The sequence below is a fragment of the Nycticebus coucang genome, chromosome 5 (genome assembly GCF_027406575.1).
Source record: "Nycticebus coucang isolate mNycCou1 chromosome 5, mNycCou1.pri, whole genome shotgun sequence".
NCBI lineage: Eukaryota > Metazoa > Chordata > Mammalia > Primates > Lorisidae > Nycticebus > Nycticebus coucang.
Window position 1 is genome coordinate 113,838,148 of NC_069784.1, and position 20,202 is coordinate 113,858,349.

Genomic DNA, 20,202 nt, shown 5'->3' on the forward strand with positions numbered 1-20,202 from the left:
ACTTAATTTTTTTTGATTTATGGATTATTTTGGCAAGAAATATTTTAAGTAAATTTTAATTTCTTGTTATCAAACTGTATTTTATTTATGCACAGTTTGCATAATATGAGTCTCTCTCTGCCTGTACCGGCAACATTAATGTTTCTAACTCAGCCATTAAGCTGCTTTTCAGCTGAAAAATTATAAAGCTGTATTCTGATTTAAATTCAAGCATATTTATATTAAATAGAATGTCTGTTATCTGCCAGCCATTGTAATAGTTTGGAATATCTTGCTAAGGAAATGGATAAAAGTTTAAGTTTAGACCTCCAGATGTGTCCAACCTGCCAGGCCCATGGGCCACATGCTAATTACGTGAGTCTTGTTTTGCTCATCTGTGGTGCCGGATATTGAGAAAAGTATGCACAGGCCTTTATTTTGCTTACCTGCTTTCCTTAGTGTTTGTGGATTTACTGTATGGCCCAAGGCAACTTTTACTCTTCCAAATTGCAGCAGAGAAGAAAAAAGGTTGGCCACCTCTGGAAGTAGAAAGACACTTAGGGGAACCTTAGGCTTGTTTTGTTGGTGTAGTGGGAGACACAGGCACATGTATAGACGTGGAATAATGGAAGATGGGTGTTCAGTGGAGTAATTATGAGTCGGCACGTTTCTGGGGAATGTAGAAGTTAGGACCACAGGCCATGGAGACAGACCATCTTCTACTAGGTATATAAACCTGGGCAAGTTATTTTAAAACATTATGGCTCAATTTCCTTATCTGTAACATGAAGATAACAATAGAACCTACCCCACAGGATTGCTGTGATGATTAGATGAGTTAATACACACAAGTGCTGACACATGGTGAATGTCTGCTACTTTTCTCATTATTAATGCCAGAATGGATGGCGACAGAAGTCTGTCTCATTGGGCTTGAGGCCAGTTTCAGCTCCAGGGTAAGGTAATAGTTTTAATTTTGTAGAGCAAAAACAACCAGCCTTAACGTGGTCTTTTGTTGTCCACTGCTCCCTGGAGGTAAAAGAGAAGTACAAAGTGGGGATAGGCTATGTGGAATCAGCTTTGTCCCTCCACATCCATTGCTCTTTGGAGACCTTTAGGACAGTTCTGTGGGATAGACACCTTATTATGTGGCAGCATGAGCATGGGGACGATGAAGTGGAAAGCCAACACCTCTATTTACTATCGATAAAATATGGGAAATGATACTGTATCTACCTTGCTGGGATGTTCAGAGGATTAAATGAGGTTGCATCTATAAATACTATTGACACAATAAGTGCTCAAAAAAATAGCAGATGTTTTTAAATGAGAATACTATGATAATAATAATAACAGTGTTTCCTATTTTAATATGTGAATACCTTAGGGAGAATTAAGATATTAATCATTCATACCTTACCTCCCATTACATTAGTGAGATAATTATATTGCTTACAGTCACAGAGGAGATTGGCGAATAGGGATTTTATTGCACTGTGAAGGTGAGGCAGGAGAAATGAACCTAGTGACTGACTGTGGAGCAGCAGGAACCAAAAGGACGGTTACACTGAACAGAATTGTACAGTACGTGTGGGACATTTGATTCAAATCCATAACCAGATGAGCACTTTTATTTCATTTCAACCTATTAAAATATTTTCCCCTAAATTATTATATATTATTTGTATATTTGTTTTAAAATTATTTCATATGGAGGCAGCATGATAATAACAGAAAAAACTTTAAATCCTATATTGCCATTACTAGCTATATTATATAGTATATAATTTAGTTATATTCCATCTCTTATAAAGTGACTTAACCTTCCTGAGCCTTTGTTTCCTCATTCAAGTATTATTATGAGATATAAATATCAATATATGCAAGGCTGTTTTCATAGTGCCTGGCTTGTATCTGGCACTCAACGAATTCTAGTTTATTTCCCTTTTTCATTCCTATGTATATTCTTCAAACTTTAATACCATGTTATGAATATGTGTTCTTGTATTTCTGATCAAAATTGTTAAAAAAAAGAAAAATCACAAAGACAGTTGTTAAGTCATGATGTCTGCAATTTATTTTTATTTTTATTTATTTATATTTTTTGAGACAGAGTCTCATTATGTCACCCTCAGTAGAGTGCTGTCACAGCTCACAGCAACCTCAAACTCTTGGTCTTAAGCGATTCTCTTGCTTCAGCCTCCCAAGTAGCTGAGACCACAGGCACCTGCCACAACACCTGGCTATTTTTTGTTGCAGTTGTGATTGTGGTTTAGCTGGCTCGGGCTAGGTTCGAGCCCCCCCAGCTTTGGTGTATGTGGCTGGCACCATAACCACCGTGCTATAGGCACCGAGCCTGCAATTTATTTTTAAACAGTTATGTTATATATGTTATGTGTAGAGAAATGTTACCTATATTATGTGTAGAGAAAGATAAAAGAAACATGGCACAATTTTAACATTTGGTAACCATGGGTCTTCATTATATTTTTCTTTGAATCTTTCTATGGGTTAGTAATTTTTTTTTTTTTTTTTTTTATTGTTGGGGATTCATTGAGGGTACAATAAGCCAGGTTACACTGGTTGCAATTGTTAGGTAAAGTCCCTCTTGCAATCATGTCTTGCCCCCATAAAGTGTAACACACACCAAGGCCCCACCCACCTCCCTCCTTCCCTCTTTCTGTTCCCCCCCCCATAACCATAATTGTAATTTTTAAAACAAAAACATTTGAGGAAAAAGTAAATTGTATTTACTCATGCAAAATAAGATGCTGAAAAGCCTTTTGATAAATGTGATTATCAATGAAATTTATCTAATTGTCGGGTAGGATAAATAGCTCTGTTATATTGTGTAAGTAGGAAAATGAGCTTTAATTTGGATTGTAGTAAACTTAGAATCTTAACAAAGCAGCAGATACAGAAATACCTTTTATCTGTATCACATTTACTCTCATGAGATTTGCCTTTATACACGTATAGTAAGTGTCTTAACTTTGGTATGGTTGATGGGCTTTTTTGATCCTTATGTTTATTAGCACAGAGATTTCCACAGGCAGATACTTCTCTTTCTTTTTCCCCATAAAAAAAAGGTCAGGCAAAGTAAATAGATAGTATAGCTGAATATGTACTCTGTCTCACGAACCTTTCCTTTCAACTTTACCTAGTCCCCCTTACCCACAAAAAAGGTCAGTCAAAGCAAACAGATGAGAAAGTGGCTGAATGTGAGCTGCCAAGCAGCGTCCAATGGTCATTTTACTTCATCTTCTAAGATAATTGTGTTTAATTCCTCTTCATTTGTTCATCAAACCACAAGAAATCATGTGGCTAATGATATGATATTAATTGTTCACATTTGCAGGAGCTATGGTTGAATTCTTAGGATGATCTAAGGTTTGTTTATATTCATTGCCTTCTGATATGCCAAATATAAATGTCCTGGTAGCCCTTTCACAGTTTTGGCTTTGTGGCAAAGGTTCACCAGACCTTACCACTGACATTGGAAAGCATCTCAGTGTAGCTGTCTTTGGTGTCCTTTTTAAGAATGGGAACATTTGCATTCTCAGATTTATGTAATTCTTGGAAGGAAATTTTAGTACTGAATGTATGTGTATTTTGTGTTAATAAAGCACATTGCCTGATTATAAGGTAGGACTGGTTTATATTATTGTTATGTCCCTAGCACTTTGGATGTGGATATGCTAAGTAAATGTTTACAAATGTTAAGTTAATTTAAATTATGTGAAAAATTATGGTATCTTTTGGTCAGTCTGACTATAAAAGCTTGCAAATAATTGTATTTTTTTTTTTTTTTATTGTTGGGGATTCATTGAGGGTACAATAAGCCAGGTTACACTGATTGTAATTGTTAGGTAAAGTCCCTCTTGCAATCATGTCTTGCCCCCATAAAGTGTGACACATTGTATTTTAATATGGTTTTCACTGTAATTTTTTTGAAGCAGTCATTAATGTAACTGAATGTAAGGAGGAAAGCCCTGTTTAGATGAGAAATAATTTTCCAAGGAGAAAGCTTGCTATTCTGTTGTCTCATTCAGTTCTGACTAGATTGAGACTGTTAACTATTTAACAAATTGGAACTATCATATTGGTATCCTGAAGTGACAGGGGGGTTGTGGTGTCTTATTCTTGTAATCCCAGTGAGGTGGGATACTTGAGGCCAGGAGTTCGAGACCAGCCTAGGCAACACAGTGAGGCCTGTCTCTACAATCAATCAATAAATAAATAGTGACATACGGACATTTTAATTTTTTTCTACAAGCAATTGTAATGTGCAGTCTACTGGTAAATCTGTGTTCTCATAACCTAAGAATTATGAATGAAGCAACAACTCCCAAGTTTGTTGATATATTGTTTTTTTAATATGTCCCCAAAGAGTTTTTCCATTTGACTTGTTTAAATTAGAAGATCCTTGTGTTAATTATTGTAATACTGAAAAGATCTTTTCATGAAGTGAAATGTGCAAGCTAAACGCCAGGTAAAAGGTGAAAATAATTTACTAGAAAATAAAACAACATACATTAATTAGAAAGGAACTTGTAAGACTTTTGATTTTAAATAGCTTGATTTATAACTGAAACCATTTTCTGAATTATTTATTCCTCACATTTTTCTGTAGGAATCAAACCACATCCATGTCTAATTCATAACCTAATGCAAGCACATGAATAAATAGATGGATCTAAAAGGATTGAGGAATGTTAAGCCTTAGCTTAACGCAGTAAAGTCAGTGCTTTGAACTTTGAATTGTGCTGATTAGTTCCAACAGAAAATTTATGGATTTTGTCAATTTGCGTTATAATTTTTTTTTAAATTTCTATTGTGCAGTTGCAGTTAAACAACTGAGTAGATTTTGTTGCATTTATTTATTCTTTTTAATGTAGATATTGCTTTGCTTAATTTTCCATGGTAAGAAGTCAAAAGATATTATCTGAAAATGAAAAAAACAGTGAATTCTGTGAATATATTATTGAGAAATATAGCGTAAAATATGAGAAGAAACAACTAAAAGAATTTAGAGTGATTGCCTCTGAGGTGAAAGATTGACAGGGTGCAGCAGGAAGCCACTGTCTTTCTGTTATTAACTTTGTAGAATTAGTTGACTCTAACCTGTGCAATTAAGAAAACGATAATCAAGCAGAAAACCTCAGTCTTTCCCATTCTTAGTTGTTTGCACACATGGTAAGCCTGTTTATTTAGATCAGCTAGGTACTGCCAGGCAGCTGGTGGTAGTTTACTCTGCTCCCAAAGAGCTCAGGGATAAATAATTCACCTTTGAGATCTGTTCTGAAACTCTAGAGTGTGGCAGCGCTTAATTTTCTAATACTGAACTCATAGAGATTGGACTTAATGGAGTTTACCATACAGAGAATTAAAAACATTAATTATTAATCTGTTTTCATCTTAAATAAAATGCAGCAGAGTCTCTTATCTTTCTCCAGGGTATACATTTAGGGTGTGTGTGTGTGTGCTTGTATGCATGTGCACATGTGTGTAAAACAGAAACCATCCTACAGACTTAAATGGAAAAGGGAGGAAACATCTCTCAGAATATGGGATCCCTCAGAACCAAGCAGGAGTGCAGCAGGGAAGGTGCTGAACTACTTTATTCTAAGTGCCTATTTTATCGGTGGTCTTCTTGCTGCAAACTGATTTTTTTTCCCTCTTTTTGTTCAGTCACCTGAAAAGAAACAATTAGGCTGTGCATTGTGGCTTATGCCTGTAATACAACATTCGACAGAGCTGGGGGGAATCCCTGGAGCTCAGGAATTTAAAACCAATCAGCCTGAGCAAGAGTGAGACCCTGTCTCTACTAAAATAGAAAAAAAATAGCTGAGTGTGGTGGTGGGCATCTGTAGTCCCAGCTACTGGGGCGTTTGAGGCAGGAGGATCCATTGAACCCAGGAGTTAGAAGTTGCTGTGTGGTAGACTGAGGCCATGACCCTCTAGTCTGGGGGACAGAGTAAGACTCTGTCTCAAAAAAAAAAGAAAGAAAAAAAAAGAAAAATAATTATTTGGGCAGCTCCATCTCTGTATTTCTCTGTCCATCTTCATTATTGTCTGTCTCCTCCCCCACCCACTCATCATCACTCGCTTGGTAGTCCTCTGCTGAGGGAAGAGATGTTAAGTAAAGGTCACTGTAGACATTCCAGAACCTGATAACCTGAGTGGGTTTATTCATAAATGCTTAGCTGCAGAGATAAAGACATTGAGTATTTCATGGCGATATAACTAATAAATGACCAAAACACAGGAAGAAAGCTACTATAAGCTTAACGATTTCCAACATTTAGGTGTGGAGTGACATTCTAATGCAACCTCACCCGATTGCATTATTGGTTTGTACTTCTGTGAAATGAGCCTTTGCTCTGTGTAGCCATGTCTGGGTGCTAACAGGTTACACTTCAGATGTGTATAGACTGTTCTTATCTCTGAGATATAGATACTGTTTCATGAATTCTTGCACTTTTATTTCTTTTTAAGTCAAATATTTATTTGAAACTATATTGCAAAACTTATTTCATGATTCTTCAATTTGTACCAGTAAACAATAAACAAATCCTGTAGGAGTTTTTCTATTTTTCCTTTGTCTCCTTCTATTGAGATGTGGCATCTTCCTGCTTCCCTGTGGGTTTGTACTGTAAATATTCTCAGAGCAAGCCTTCGGTCAGCCTAATGGTTTTCTTTAATTTGTCAAAGTACTCTAGTATTTATGGTATTGGTTCCTGGACTTAATGTTTGTTGTGGTGAAGTGGAGTCTGCCTCTCTATAATACTGATCTAATTAAAGTTTTAATTGAAATGCAATTATTTCATTTTGGTAAGAAAGCTTAAGTCTAGAATTTTATCATTTCTAACCTTGAAAGTTTGTGAATGTGATGTGGTTTCTAGATATTGGTGATTGACTATTCTAAAAATCACCTTTGAAAATTATTCAGTGATTTTTAGAAATTAATCATATATTCTTCATTTACCAGGCAGTTTGTTTTTCTATTTTAAAACTTTTATTACAAGCTTCAAAAGCAAGAACATCTAAACAACTTTACACAGCTTGGTGCCTGTAGCTCAGCAGCTAGGGCGCCAGTCACATACACTGGAGCTGGCGAGTTCGAACCCAGCCTGGGCCTGCCAAACAGCAATGACACTACAAACAAAAAATGACCAGGTGTTGTGGCCGGTGTCTGTAGTCCCAGCTACTTGGGAGGCTGAGGCAAGAGAATCGCTTAAGCCCAGAAGTTTGAGGTTGTTGTAAGCTGTGACGCCATGGCATTCTACTGAGGGCGACATAGCAAGACTCTGTCTCAAACAAACAAACAAAAGCTACACAACTTTCCAATTCAATCTTGCAAATAAATGAATGTTAGCACTCAATATTTGTGAGCTGATGAATGAAAGTTTAGCTTTTTAAGAAATTGTTTTGCGGGCGGCGCCTGTGGCTCAGTCGGTAAGGCGCCGGCCCCATATACCGAGGGTGGCGGGTTCAAACCCAGCCCCGGCCAAACTGCAACCAAAAAATAGCCAGGCATTGTGGCGGGCGCCTGTAGTCCCAGCTACTCTGGAGGCTGAGGCAAGAGAATCGCTTAAGCCCAGGAGTTGGAGGTTGCTGTGAGCTGTGTGAGGCCATGGCACTCTACCGAGGGCCATAAAGTGAGACTCTGACTCTACCAAAAAAAAAAAAAAAAGAAATTGTTTTGCTAACCAACAACTTCTATATTTTAATCCTCTTCAAAAGCAATACAGATAATAAAATAATAAGCCCATGATTCCATGCGTTGTACTTAGGGGAGATTCACTGCAAAAGTATGGGAATCAGTGTGTTACACAAAGGGCTAATCAATCTATTGAGTGATATGTAAATTAGAAAGAGACAGCAAAGTAGATGAGAGGATGCATTAAGTGCATATGAAAAATACTAGAAGAAAGTAAAGAGAATTTCTAAACCCCTTGCCATGGTAGTTCATTGCATACTGGGTTGTAATTTCCTTAGGATCTTGGTTTTGAATGTAAGTTGGCTGACTAATGGATACCTGGTGTAGGCTTTGGCTTAATGGAATTTTTTATGTAGTTTGAGGAGTTTGGGGGAAGCCTGATTTAGTCCAGGCCCATTTGAACTTTCAGGATGTTAATCAAAACTGCCTGAAGAATTCCACATCCTTCCCTGCCACCCCCCATACGGAATTCTCTGACATGGCCTAGGTCTAGAGAAAAAGTGAATGGCCTTTTTTTTTTTAGTACAAGAAGTACTGGATGTGATGTCAGGAGAGTGCTTTCCTTTGGGGCTGCCATGGATTGCCTAACTCTCATCTCTGAAATGAAAATAATTATTTCCATTGTATATTTATTTGTTCATTCATTCATGAATGTCTTTGAGTGTCCATGTGTCGGACACTTTCATTCAAGTAAGAGATACAAAGAAGTATAAGACAGCGTTGAGCTTAGGGCCTGTTAAAGAAAGAGAGATCTATCAATAAATAAATGCATAGAAGTGTTCTAAGTACTATGAAAGCAGCCGCCAGAGACATAGGAATCATTTTTTATTTCTTCTGTTCCTCTTATCACCAAGTCCTAGTAATTATTCTGCTTAAATACATCTCCATTCCATCACACTTTCTTCATCATCACTATTACCACCTTAAGTCCAAGCTGCTGTCATCTCTTTTTGGACCACTGATCTCCCCCACATCCACTGTTGAGCCCTTGAGTCTTTTCTTCTCACGGTGATCAGAGACGTCTCTCAGGCAAAGCTGACCATAATCACCAAGATGGTAAATGTGGGGGAAGCTGGCCCCTCTGTACTACCTTCACAATTTTTTCTGTGAATTTAAAACTTCTAAAAGAAAAAGGTATATTTATTTCAAAAATATAAATAAGTCAAACTAACCATATAAATTTAAATTACTGCTTAAAACCTATCAGTGCTTTGTGCTTTTTTTAACACATAAGAGAAGATTCTACATTCTTCAAATGGCCCACAAGACCTATGTGACCTGGCTCTGCTAACCTCCTGGAACATTATTCCCTCCTGCCCCACCCTCATGGGCCTTCTCAGTCACACTGTCAGGTTCCTTGCTGACAAGAGCAGGCTGCTCTTCTGCTGTCTACTTGGGTAATTCCCCAGCCTTCAGATTGCAGCTCAATGTCCCTTCCTTGGGATGTCCTCTTACATAATCCTGCATTGGCTTTGAGGGCACTAGTCAATTGTAATTTCATTTGTGTTTTGGTGGTTTTTAACAGCTTGTCCATTGATCCCTCTAAACTATGAGCAGAAGGAGTGCCAAGCCCTGTCTCTCTCATTTATTGGCTCATAAATTGTTGGATGAATAATGAAATGAAGAGAAAAGAAATGTTGTGACAGTTTTGCTCATTGCTGTAGAGCTGGGGTCCCCAGTCTCCAAGCCGCATACTGGTACCAGGCCACACAGAGGTGAGCAGTGGGCAAGTGAGGGAAGCTTCATATGTATTGACAGTCGCTTCCCATTGCTCCTGTCACCACCTGAGTTTTGCCTCCTGTCACATAAGCAGTGGCATTAGATTCTCATAGGAGCATGAATCCTACTGTGAACTGTGTGTGAGAGATCCAAGTTGGGCCTTGCCAGCCCCCTGCCCCATCTATGGAAAAATTGTCTACCATGAAGCTGGTCCTTGGTGCCAAAAAGGTTGGGGACCACTGCTCTGTAGACTGCTCCACCCAAGCAGGGCAAATGGAGGAGATTATAATGGTGTAATTTGCTTAAAATTATAAAAACAACTAAAATTAATGTACATGTAAAGCATTGGGAAAAAGCCAAAGCATTATCTCTTTCTTATAATTAGGAAAAACTTATAGGGAATTAATGACTAACTTGTAAATTGAGAACAAGGAAAGGGAAAAAAAAGGACTTTTTTTTTTTTTTTTTTTGCAGTTTCTGGCCGGGGCTGGGTTTGAACCTGCCACCTCCGGCATATGGGGTCGGCACCCCACCCCTTTGAGTCACAGGCGCCGCCCGAAAGAAAGGACTTTTAAAATATTTTAAACCTGCTGAATTCATCTGTTGGCTAAATTTCAAAAGTATTAGTATAGATATTTCAAATTTCATTGCATTAAAGTAGAAAGTCATTTCAACTTAATTTTGACATAGTTTTGGTGTTTTATTTAATGTAGTAGTGCACATTTGTTTGTTACAGAATTGTGGAGTCAGAAGGCAAAAAGTAACTGGAGCAAGATATATTATGATGTACAATTTATATGAAAAATGTTCCTGCAGTTCTTTAATATTTGTAATCATTGGAGGCCTGTCCAGTATATTTACTTCCCATGAGGGAGCTTAAATAGTCAGTGATTTCATCAGCAAAGAGACAAAAAGGCACCAAGTAGTATATATGCTGTGTCAGAACAAACATTTCATTTGGAAATAATGTGCCTTACTCTATCATTTAATGATCTATTATAGTAAAGCCTTACTTCTCCTAGTAAAAAGCTCATTTTATTTGTGTGATAGGTGAAGACCCTCGGATAGATAGCACTTATGGGACCCTTGAATCTAGAAGAAATTTGCATGGAGAGACCTTGCCCATTCCCTTAATTGCACATGTGAAAAAACTATGCTCCTGTCAGCTCCTCCTTAAAACTTACCCCTTCCTGGTGGGACTTAATAGAGTTACACAGAAAAATTCTGGAAGGGTGTGTACTCATCAGACTGTTAATGGTGGTTGCCATTAGAGAGTAGAAATGGAGAAAGAATATATATTTATTTTATTAAAAAGCCATTAGAAATTTAAAAATAAATTATAGTTTATCAACATACTGCTTGCTTTTGGTGTTCTCAGCTTATTTAACTTACACAATTTAGTGCATTTAAATATATTTTGATAATATATTTTAATAAAAATTATTTTTATTTATTTATTTATGTATTGCATTTTTTGGCCAAGGCCAGGTTTGAACCCACCACCTCCAGTATATGGGGCCAGCGCCCTACTCCTTGAGCTACAAGTGCCACCCAATAAAAATTATTTTTAGATTATGCCTATTAATATTGACTTTTTTCCCCTCTGATCCCTAATCCCCTTGAGGTTAAGAAATTTGAAACTTAGATTCTCTCTGTTTAACAAAATCTGTCTTCATTATTCCATTTTCTCCTCTGGGTTCTAGTCTGAGTTTCTACCTTAGTGTTTATCACTTATAAAGTTTTTGTGGTGGTTGTCATTTGTTTTTATGGTTTGTCTAGGATTTTTAATTGTTTAAAAATGTTGGTGTAAGTACCTAGTCAGCTATTCTGTTGGAAGTAAACCTCTCATAATTTTTGTACCATAATGTATATATTTTACTTTGCATATTAGCATAATTTTTATCAGAGCCATGAAATGGTATAATAGCCAGAAGTGCTCTTACGCCATTCACTAGATTAACTTTCCCTGCACCAGAGAATCATTAGAGTTTTAACATGCATTTTTTTTTGATGAATTAAAAAAAAATGCCCATAAATACTTGATAGTTTTTCCCGGTTTAAAATTGTGATCTTTGTTACTGTGTGTGTAGAACTTCTTTATAAGACCTTGACTACCCATTTAGCTGTGTATTAGAGAAAATTCAAATGGACTTTTTGAATAAAATCTGAGTCTTCCTATGTGACTTCCCTTTCCTGCTGAAGTTGAATGGCTTCACACGTGTCTTTGTTAGGGATTTTTTTCTTTTTTGCAAGAAGGGTCTACCTATGTTGCCTAGGCTGAACTCAAACTCCTGGGCTCAAGCATCCTCCTGCCTCGGCCTCCAGAGCAGCTGAGACTATAGGCACACGCCGTTAGGCCTGGCTTGAGCATCTTGATTTTTTCAGGCTCACCTGTCTTCTTCTCAGTGCACCTTTGTGTCTTTAAGTGAACAACAATAATAACAACAGAAACTGTATTCCAGGAACTTGTCAGAAGGGTATAAGTGATTTTTTTGTGTGTGTGTTTGTTATTCTTAAAAAATCCTGAAAGAAATCAATTTTGTGGTTTACCTAAAAAATATTTAGCCTATCCATTCTACTGAGATAAAATTTAAATTTCAAATGAAGACACAGAGTTAAATACCTAAATTATATCACATTGACCTTCCCATAGAAAAACCCTACAAAGCTGGCCTTTAGGGCGATGCCCTAGGTAGTAGCCAGTGAAATATTTCTGTGTTCACGTAAGAGGCATTCAGAGTGTTCTTTATCATATAAGCATAATAGGACTTCTTGTCTGTGAACTCCCAGGGGAGAGTTTCCTTCTGAGTTTTCCAGGAGCAGTTTGGTGTGGACACCCACAGTCTGGTGTCTCCCTTTTTCCTTTGGCTGCTAGACAGGCTTAGTGTCTTGAGGGCCTTCCCTGTCAAGCACATGCTACCTCATGGGATGGATTTTTACTTACCAGTTTCATTGCAGCTTCCAACTTACTTTTCTACCCTTTATTATCCATTAACTCATTTTTTTGGCATATTAAATGCATAATTTTAAAATCATTTTGAATATTTTTTGGAATATAGTGGGTATTTGCAAAATCATTTGATTATTGTTTCAGATAATGCAGATCAGTGAATAACCATGTTTTAGAAATGAAATTACACAATTTTATGGGTTTTTAACTTACATAAATATTATCAAGATCCAGAAAATTAGGTTTTGGGACAATTCACTGTCTCTAAACCCGAAGGAACAAATAGGCAAGGACAGTGGAGACCAGTACTGTATTAGGGTTTCTGGGAAGGTTGTTCCCTCATTTGTTTGAACAGACAAGTTTTCAGAAGTAAAATCATTCTTCCTAAATATGTTGTAGATAGCAGTAACCTGATAAATGAGCTCTTTATTCATTGTCTCTCTAGTACCCACACAGTGGGTTATCCATAGCAACAATCCTTTTCAAAACTTATTAGGACCGACTCTGTATTTATTGGGGAAATAAAACCACCAGGTTAAACAAATAAACTGTTGGATCTGTGTATTTACTCTCTTTCAAAGGGATCTGTTAAGCCTTCAGTGTAGCATGTTGTATAGATCATTAGAGAAGCTTAATTAGAGTATGAGTTTATGATTATGAATGTGCCATTTATATGGTATGTTTAGAGTCAAATAAAAAGATGATGAGCAAATAAAACTTTAGAAATAAAGAACTATTTTGTGTATTGAAGATAGGGCACAGTAGAAATCAAAGCTATATTCCGGTAAATATGACCACTCCCAGTCTATAGAGGGTAAATAGAATACTGGCTCAGTAAAATACATTTCTGATTTGCTTAGCTCTAGAAATTACATTGATGTGGAATCTATAAGAAAAGCTGTGCCTCAAAAAAAAATAGTTTCAGAATTACAGAGATTTTCATAAGAGAACAGGTTTTTCAAAGAATTTGAATTGCTCTTGAAATGTAAATGAAACCTAAGATCTTTTCATGTCATTTGTTGAGAAATTAAGTAGTATTTAAAAATCATAAAATGTTAGAGTTCATCTAACCAAGATTCTTATTTGACAGTCATTAATGCTTTTAGAAATTGCTACAAAATCAGTATCTCTCATCTCAAATGTCCTTGTGCATTACTAAAAAAATTCTTTTGAACTAAAACTTTTTAAGCTTCCATCCTACAAAGTATGCTAATGAGAATACAGTAATTTTTTACAAGGGTAGATTGATGAATAATTCTGTTTTGTTTTTTGATATAATAGGATGAAGTATATTCTTTCCTTATTAGATTTTTTATGTAAATCTATAGTGGGGCTCTGCATTTATGAATTGATTAAGCTGGTTTTGATAAAAGTTTTGCTAAGTCAAATACCAATTTTTTCTCGCTGTAAGTTTTTTTTTTTTTTTTGTAGTTTTAACCCTTAACTTATTTCCTTTTGTTTATCTTCACAGATTCTGGAACTTTTCAAAGCCCAACTCTCTTCTTGAAACAGTGGAGCATCACACAGAGTTTACTTGTGGTTTGGATTTAAGTCTTCAGAGCCCTACTCAGGTAATGAGTGTGACCTCACATTGTTTTATGTAACCCATACAGTTCACAGGTAACTCTGTCTGGCATCTGTTGCTTTTATGAGTAAAGTTGTTGCCTTTAGGCAGAACTAAATACATTTACTTAATTAAAGTGATCACCTTTGCTGTATAAACTTGAGTATTTGAGCATTGAACTACTTGGGAATAAGAAGAAAACTTGGCTCACCTCACTCCACTTGAAAGACTGATTTCTCTTAGAGGAAAAGGAGCCTTTTCAAGAGGTATTGTATATTAACATGTTGAGGGCTTCAGCTAGGCCTCTTCTGATAGAAGGAGTGACAAGAGAAAGACTGGGGTAGGGCAAGCTTGTTTGCAGAGGTTGGCAGAAATCAGAAGCATGTGGTCCTTGACTCAGCTGTCACACTAAGCAGTTGAGACCAGAGGTACGTCATTTCCCACTCAGGACTGTCACCCTTGTCTCTATGCCCCATGTTGAATGGGAGGCTTCAGATGGAGAACAAATTAAAGGAGAATGTCTACTGTTTAATAATTAATGAACATTATGTTTTCCCTTTATTGTTCTCTTGAGGATGTAAGAGGAAGTAAATATTTTGGACTTCATATATTCTTCAGGGTATTTTTTAAGCTATTTCATCAGGTTAGAAACATAACAGTCCATCGAGTGATAAAGCACTTTATAACACAGATCATGACAGAACCAGCGTATCAATAAAACACAAATAATATGGGAAAATTCTAGAATATGACTATGGAATATTACTTATATGGTAAATTTTAGACGTTAAAAAGAAAATTCCACTGTACCGTGAACTTAAATAAATATACAGATTTTATTTTAAGAATTTAAGACATAATTCTGAGTTTTAAATATTCTCATTAACATTATAATAATTTATTTTTAAATGACTTAATGACATGTAAGAAGAGAGGTAATTGAAACAGTAATGTGTGAAATGGCATTATCTTTTGTGTAAATATAATATGCTTCAAATGAACTAGTTCCTTTTCTGAGAAATACATTTATTATGGATGATTTTTAATAAAAATAATTGTACCTATTTTCTTAGTTTAAAAAAGTTGCACTTAAAGTGCAAAACTGAATATTAACTATTCAGTCTTATAAATTTTCATTACCTGTACTCTGTGAGACCCAGACTAGACTTGTGGCTCTTCCATTTCCTTGGTTATGGCAGTTCCTCACCCAAGTCTGAAGAATACCAAATATTTTCTAAATCTTTCGAATATAAGCGCACCTTATTAAAAGGAACTTTGCTATCAGAGGACATACTAATCATGCTTCCCCTTAAATAATAAGAGATTTTATTGCAAGGCCATATAACTTATTTGTAGCCTAGCGACTTATCACCTGTCTCTTCCAGCTAAATAACCAAATTCCATTTGTACTATGGAAATAGTTGCTGTTGAGAGCAAATAAGATTGGAGAAGCAGGGGTCTAAATAAGCAACAGGTTTAATGGCACGAAGTAGAGTTCAGCTGTGCTAGAACTCTCCTGAGTTAATTCATAGTGGGGCAAAATTTTGGAACTAGGGAACCTTAGAATATTTGGCTAGATATTAGATATGTATAGATCATGTCTATAGTACCAGCACTTTGGAAGGTGGAAGCAGGAGAATTACTTGAAGCCAGGAGTTCAAGACCAGCCTCAAGTAAAAAATGAGACTTCATATCTACAAAAAAATAAAAAATAAAAAAGTTAGCTGAGTGTGGTGGCTTGCACTTATAGTCCCAGCTACTCAGGAGGTTAAGGCAGGAAGATACCTTGAGCCTAAGAGTTTGAAGCTATAGTGAGATATGATCATACCACTGTATTGCAGCCTGGGCAACAGATGACCTCAATTCTTAAAAGAAAGAAAGAAGAGTACTCCCTGTCATCCATTTATCCTTTCCACAAATTCTTTCATATGCCTAGACCTTGTGCTAGGTACTGGTGATTCAGTGGGGAACAAAAATAAACATGGCCCCTGTCTTCATAAAGCACTTAGTCCAGCATTACGTTAGATCATCTCACAAATGGCATGTAAGTGGACAGCTGTGACAAGCTTTGTGAGGAAGTGCATTGTGCCCCAAGAGATCATTCTCAGGATAGGTATTGGACCTACTGAAGAGCTCTGTGAGGAAGTGAGGCTTCCTGAAACCTGATGAGTGAGCTGGTGTTACCGCGTGAAGCGAGAGAAGGAAGATCATGAGCAGGCAAAGGTGACAGTGTTTGAGGACCCTGTGACAGAGAAGAGCATGGTCAGTGCTTGAAAAGGAAAGAATTTATTACTTCCTTACTTACAGTTACTCAACATTAGAATTGTTAAAATACAGTAGGACCTCCATAGTTGACCCCCTCCCTGCATTGACTACCTACCTAAGTTGACGTCATGTTTATATAGACTGGACTATATGTACTTATAGTACATATACTTATCAGCACAGTAGGCCTACTTCCTTACGGCTTTTTTTTTTTGTTGTTGTTGTTGTTGTGCTAGAACCTTTTAAATATAATTATACATATCTGCCAAATCCAGGAAGAAAAGGTTTATGCATATATAACTTTTCCAGTTAACATTTGCAAGCATAAACAACAATGATCTCACTTTAATAATTCATCAAGGTCAGAGCAATTGACCAATGTCTCTTTACTGCTAGGCTTACCAACAGTAAATTACAGATGAATTAGTGTCCTTTTGTTTCTCTTCTCTCACTTTTCATGTCCAGAGATATTTTTGTCTAAAGTTTCAGTGCAGTTCCCCTCCAGCCACAGGTAATCATTTTAGATCAGTACTCAGTTGCTCTGAGTTTTACTTATAATTATAACCTATTTAATGACAGAAGAACCCCTGCAGAGATGGAGTTCAAGGTTGTATACCCTAGTTCCTTATGTCGACCACCTCAGTTTGTTATAGTCCTTTGGACAGTCAACTTATAGAGGTTCTACTGTATATTTATTTACTTGTTCTATTTTTTCAAATTGAGTATTGAGATTATTAAGTAAATTTTATATTTATCCCTATATTAATCTGCTTTGGCTAAGCATACCACAGAATTGGTGGCTTAATGACAGAAACTTATTTTCTCACACTTTTGGAAGCTAGAAATCTCAGATCAAGGTCCAACTGGGTTGGTTTCTGGTGAGGGCTCTCTTTGTGGCTTGTAGATGATGGCCTTCTCACCATGTCATAACATGGCAAGTAGAGAGACCTCTAGTGTCTCTTATAAGGACACTCCTCCTATTGGATATGACCTTATTTAATCATAACCATCTCCTTTAGGCCCTGTCGCCAAATACACTCACATTTGGGATTCAACCTAAGAATGTTTAGGGAGACATGATTCATTCCATAGCACTCCCCATCTTTCAATGTTATTTTTTCTCTATGTAATTTTTGCTGTGTGTCACTTAATAAAATATTGAAGAATTTTTATTTAATGTATCTTTTATTATTTACTATATTTTTAATGCTTTTTTTTTAAGAGACAGGGTCTCACTGTGTCACCCTGGTTGGCTAGAGTACAGTGGTACAGTCATAGCTCACTATAACTTTGAACTCCTGGGCTCAAGCAATCCTCCTACCTCAGGCTTCCAAAGTGCCAGGATTATGGGCATGAGCCACCATGCCTGGCCTCAGTGCTCTTTTGACATTCATTGATTCACTCTTTTATTCTTTCAGGTTTATTGAGCATCTACTACAACTGGGTTGGGCAGATAGTTATGGTGTAATGTAATAAATTCTACAGTAGAGGGAAGCAAAGGATGCTTTGGGAAATACTCATTTAACAAATATTTGTCAAGTTCATACTAAGTGTTGAGCATTATTTTAGACACTTAAAGAAAAAACAGTGAGCAAAGCAGACTAGATTCTAGCTTTCATAAGATGATTTCATGTACAGGTATTAGTAAGTGCTATGCAGAACTGGGGCACGTTGTCAGAGAATGATGGAAAGAGGGTACTTTTGCTTGAATGGTCTATCAAAGGCTCTCTGAGAAAGTGAAATTTGAACTGAAAACTGACTAATGAAGTGGATCCAGTATCCAAAAATCTAAGGGAAGAATGTTTTTCACAGAGGTAATAGTACATGTCAGGCCCTTGAGATGATATAAGTTTGGTATGATTAAGGGACAAATCAGTGGGGCTGATTGTCAGTGAAGCCAGAGAATGGGGAGAGAGTGATAGAAACTTGGTCAGGGACAGGTTGTGAAGGGCCTTGTAGATCATACTATGTTTGATTTTCACTGTAATTGTAAAATGAATTATGCAATTAATTAATTGAAAATTTGATTTTTCTCTTTAAAATTTTATTTTGGTAGCTGTGGAAGAGCAGACTATATAAGAGTGGACACTAAGAGGCCAGTTTGGAGTCTCTTGAAATAATCTAGGCAAAGGAAGATAGCAACTTAAAGTAGAGTCCTAGAGATGGAGCCATAGAAAGATTCAGAATATATTAGGTTGAACTATCTGAAATTGCTGGAAATTTCATATAGTTCAACCTAAAATTCTGAAGATCACAATAGTAGAATTTACTGATGGATTGGAAATGGGCTATGAAAAAAGCAAGAGTCAAGTTTTGCTTCTAGTATTTGGACCCAGGAGACAAGGTGGGCAATGGTTTAATTTATTGAGGTAGGGGTAGAGGAGGTTTGGGACAATCAAGAGTTATGTTTGCAGAATCTCCTGTTAAACATGTAAATGGAGATGTCTGTTAGGCAGTTAGATACAGGCTTGTCCACGTTAGGGGATAGTTTATATGCAAAAGTAAAGTATGTAAGTAATAGAAAAAGGGAAGTGAAGGAAAAATTGGAAGTATGGTTGACCCTTAAACAATGCGGAGATAGAGGTGCTAGCCCCCAAACACAGTTGAAAAGCCACACATAACCTTTGATCTCTAAAAGCTTAACTACTAATAGCCTACTGTTGACCAGTAGCCTTACCAGTAACAGTCAATTAACACATATTTAATATATGTATTATATACTCTATTTTTGTAATAAAATAAGCTACAGAAAACAAAGTGTCAAGAAAATCAGGAGGCAGAGAAAATGTATTTACTGTTCATTAACTACAAGAGGGGAGGGTCATCATGAAGGTCTTCATCCTTGTCATGAGTATTCTGAGTCCGAATAGGCTGAGAAGGAAAGGAAGAGGAGGGGTTGGTTATGTTCCAGGTGGCGAAGAGAAGGGGAGGCAGGAGAAGCAAACACACTTGGCTTAACGTGTGTTGAAAAAATTCACACGTAAGTGGACATGAATAGCTCAAACCCATGTCAGTCGTATACTGTTGTAAAGTTCTTATTACGAATATTATATTCAGGGTAGATTGTGATAAATTCAATATGTATATTATAAACTCTGTGGTAACCTTTAAGAAGTTTTAGAAAAAGAGATACAATGAATAAACCAGTAGTGGAGATAAAATAGAATTATAAAAAGTAATTAATTACCTCAACTTATAAAGGCCACATATGAAGAAACCCCAGCCTATATCACATTCAATGGGAAAAGACTGAAAGCTTTTCCTCTAAGATTAGGAACAAGACAAAGATGGATGCCTTTGCTACTTCTATTCAACATAGTATTAGAAATTTTTAAGCAATTTGGCAAGAAAGAGAAATAAGGAATAGAAATTGGAAAGGAAGAAGTAAAATTACCTCTGTTCACAGATGACATGTTCTTTTATGTAGAAATCCTTTAAACCTAGGGTCACTTGGGTAGTTTTAGTCATCTGGTGGCTTAACCTTCTAGATGGGCTTAATTTTAACCTTAACCTTCCAGATGGGCTAGAAGGTCTTAGATGGCCTCTTCACATGCCTGGTGGGTAGGGCTGGTTGTCTTCCATGCTGTGTGTCTCGAAATTAGCTCAGGCCTCTTCACTTAGCAGTTATATGTTTCCAAAAGGGCAAGAGTGAAAGCTTCAAGGCATCCTGAAGACAAGATTTGGAATTCACACATTTCTTCTTTTGCAAAGCAAGTGACAAGGCCAGCCCAGATTCAAAGAGTGGGAAATATACTCTACCTCTTTCTGGGAGGACCTATGATGACTTTGTGGTTGTTTAAACTCTATCACACTAACTTTTGGTCCATTTGGTAGTTTAAGTTATTTTTAACATATAGTAATTATTCTTGATTCTGACAACATGCATCAGTAACTGACTATCAGTTAATCTAATTTTATCTTTTGTTCATATTTCATTCTCTTTGAAAGTATCTTTCTCTTGCCTTAGTATCTTTCCATCTGCTTTTAGAAACCTATTGTCTG

The 20,202-nt window shown here is 36.6% G+C and overlaps 1 protein-coding gene across 2 annotated transcripts in view; it reads left to right on the forward strand.

The window, feature by feature from the left end:
- PEX7 (peroxisomal biogenesis factor 7) overlaps positions 1-20,202 on the forward strand; it is a 90,698-nt gene that overhangs the window by 60,683 nt on the left and 9,813 nt on the right. For both annotated transcript variants that reach the window (XR_008380273.1, XM_053592621.1), the window contains one exon: positions 13,843-13,942. Coding sequence is in view for 1 of the 2 variants with exons in the window: in XM_053592621.1 (XP_053448596.1) it covers positions 13,843-13,942 (100 nt within the window). In the remaining variant the exon portion in view is untranslated. The remainder of the gene's footprint in view (positions 1-13,842; positions 13,943-20,202) is intronic.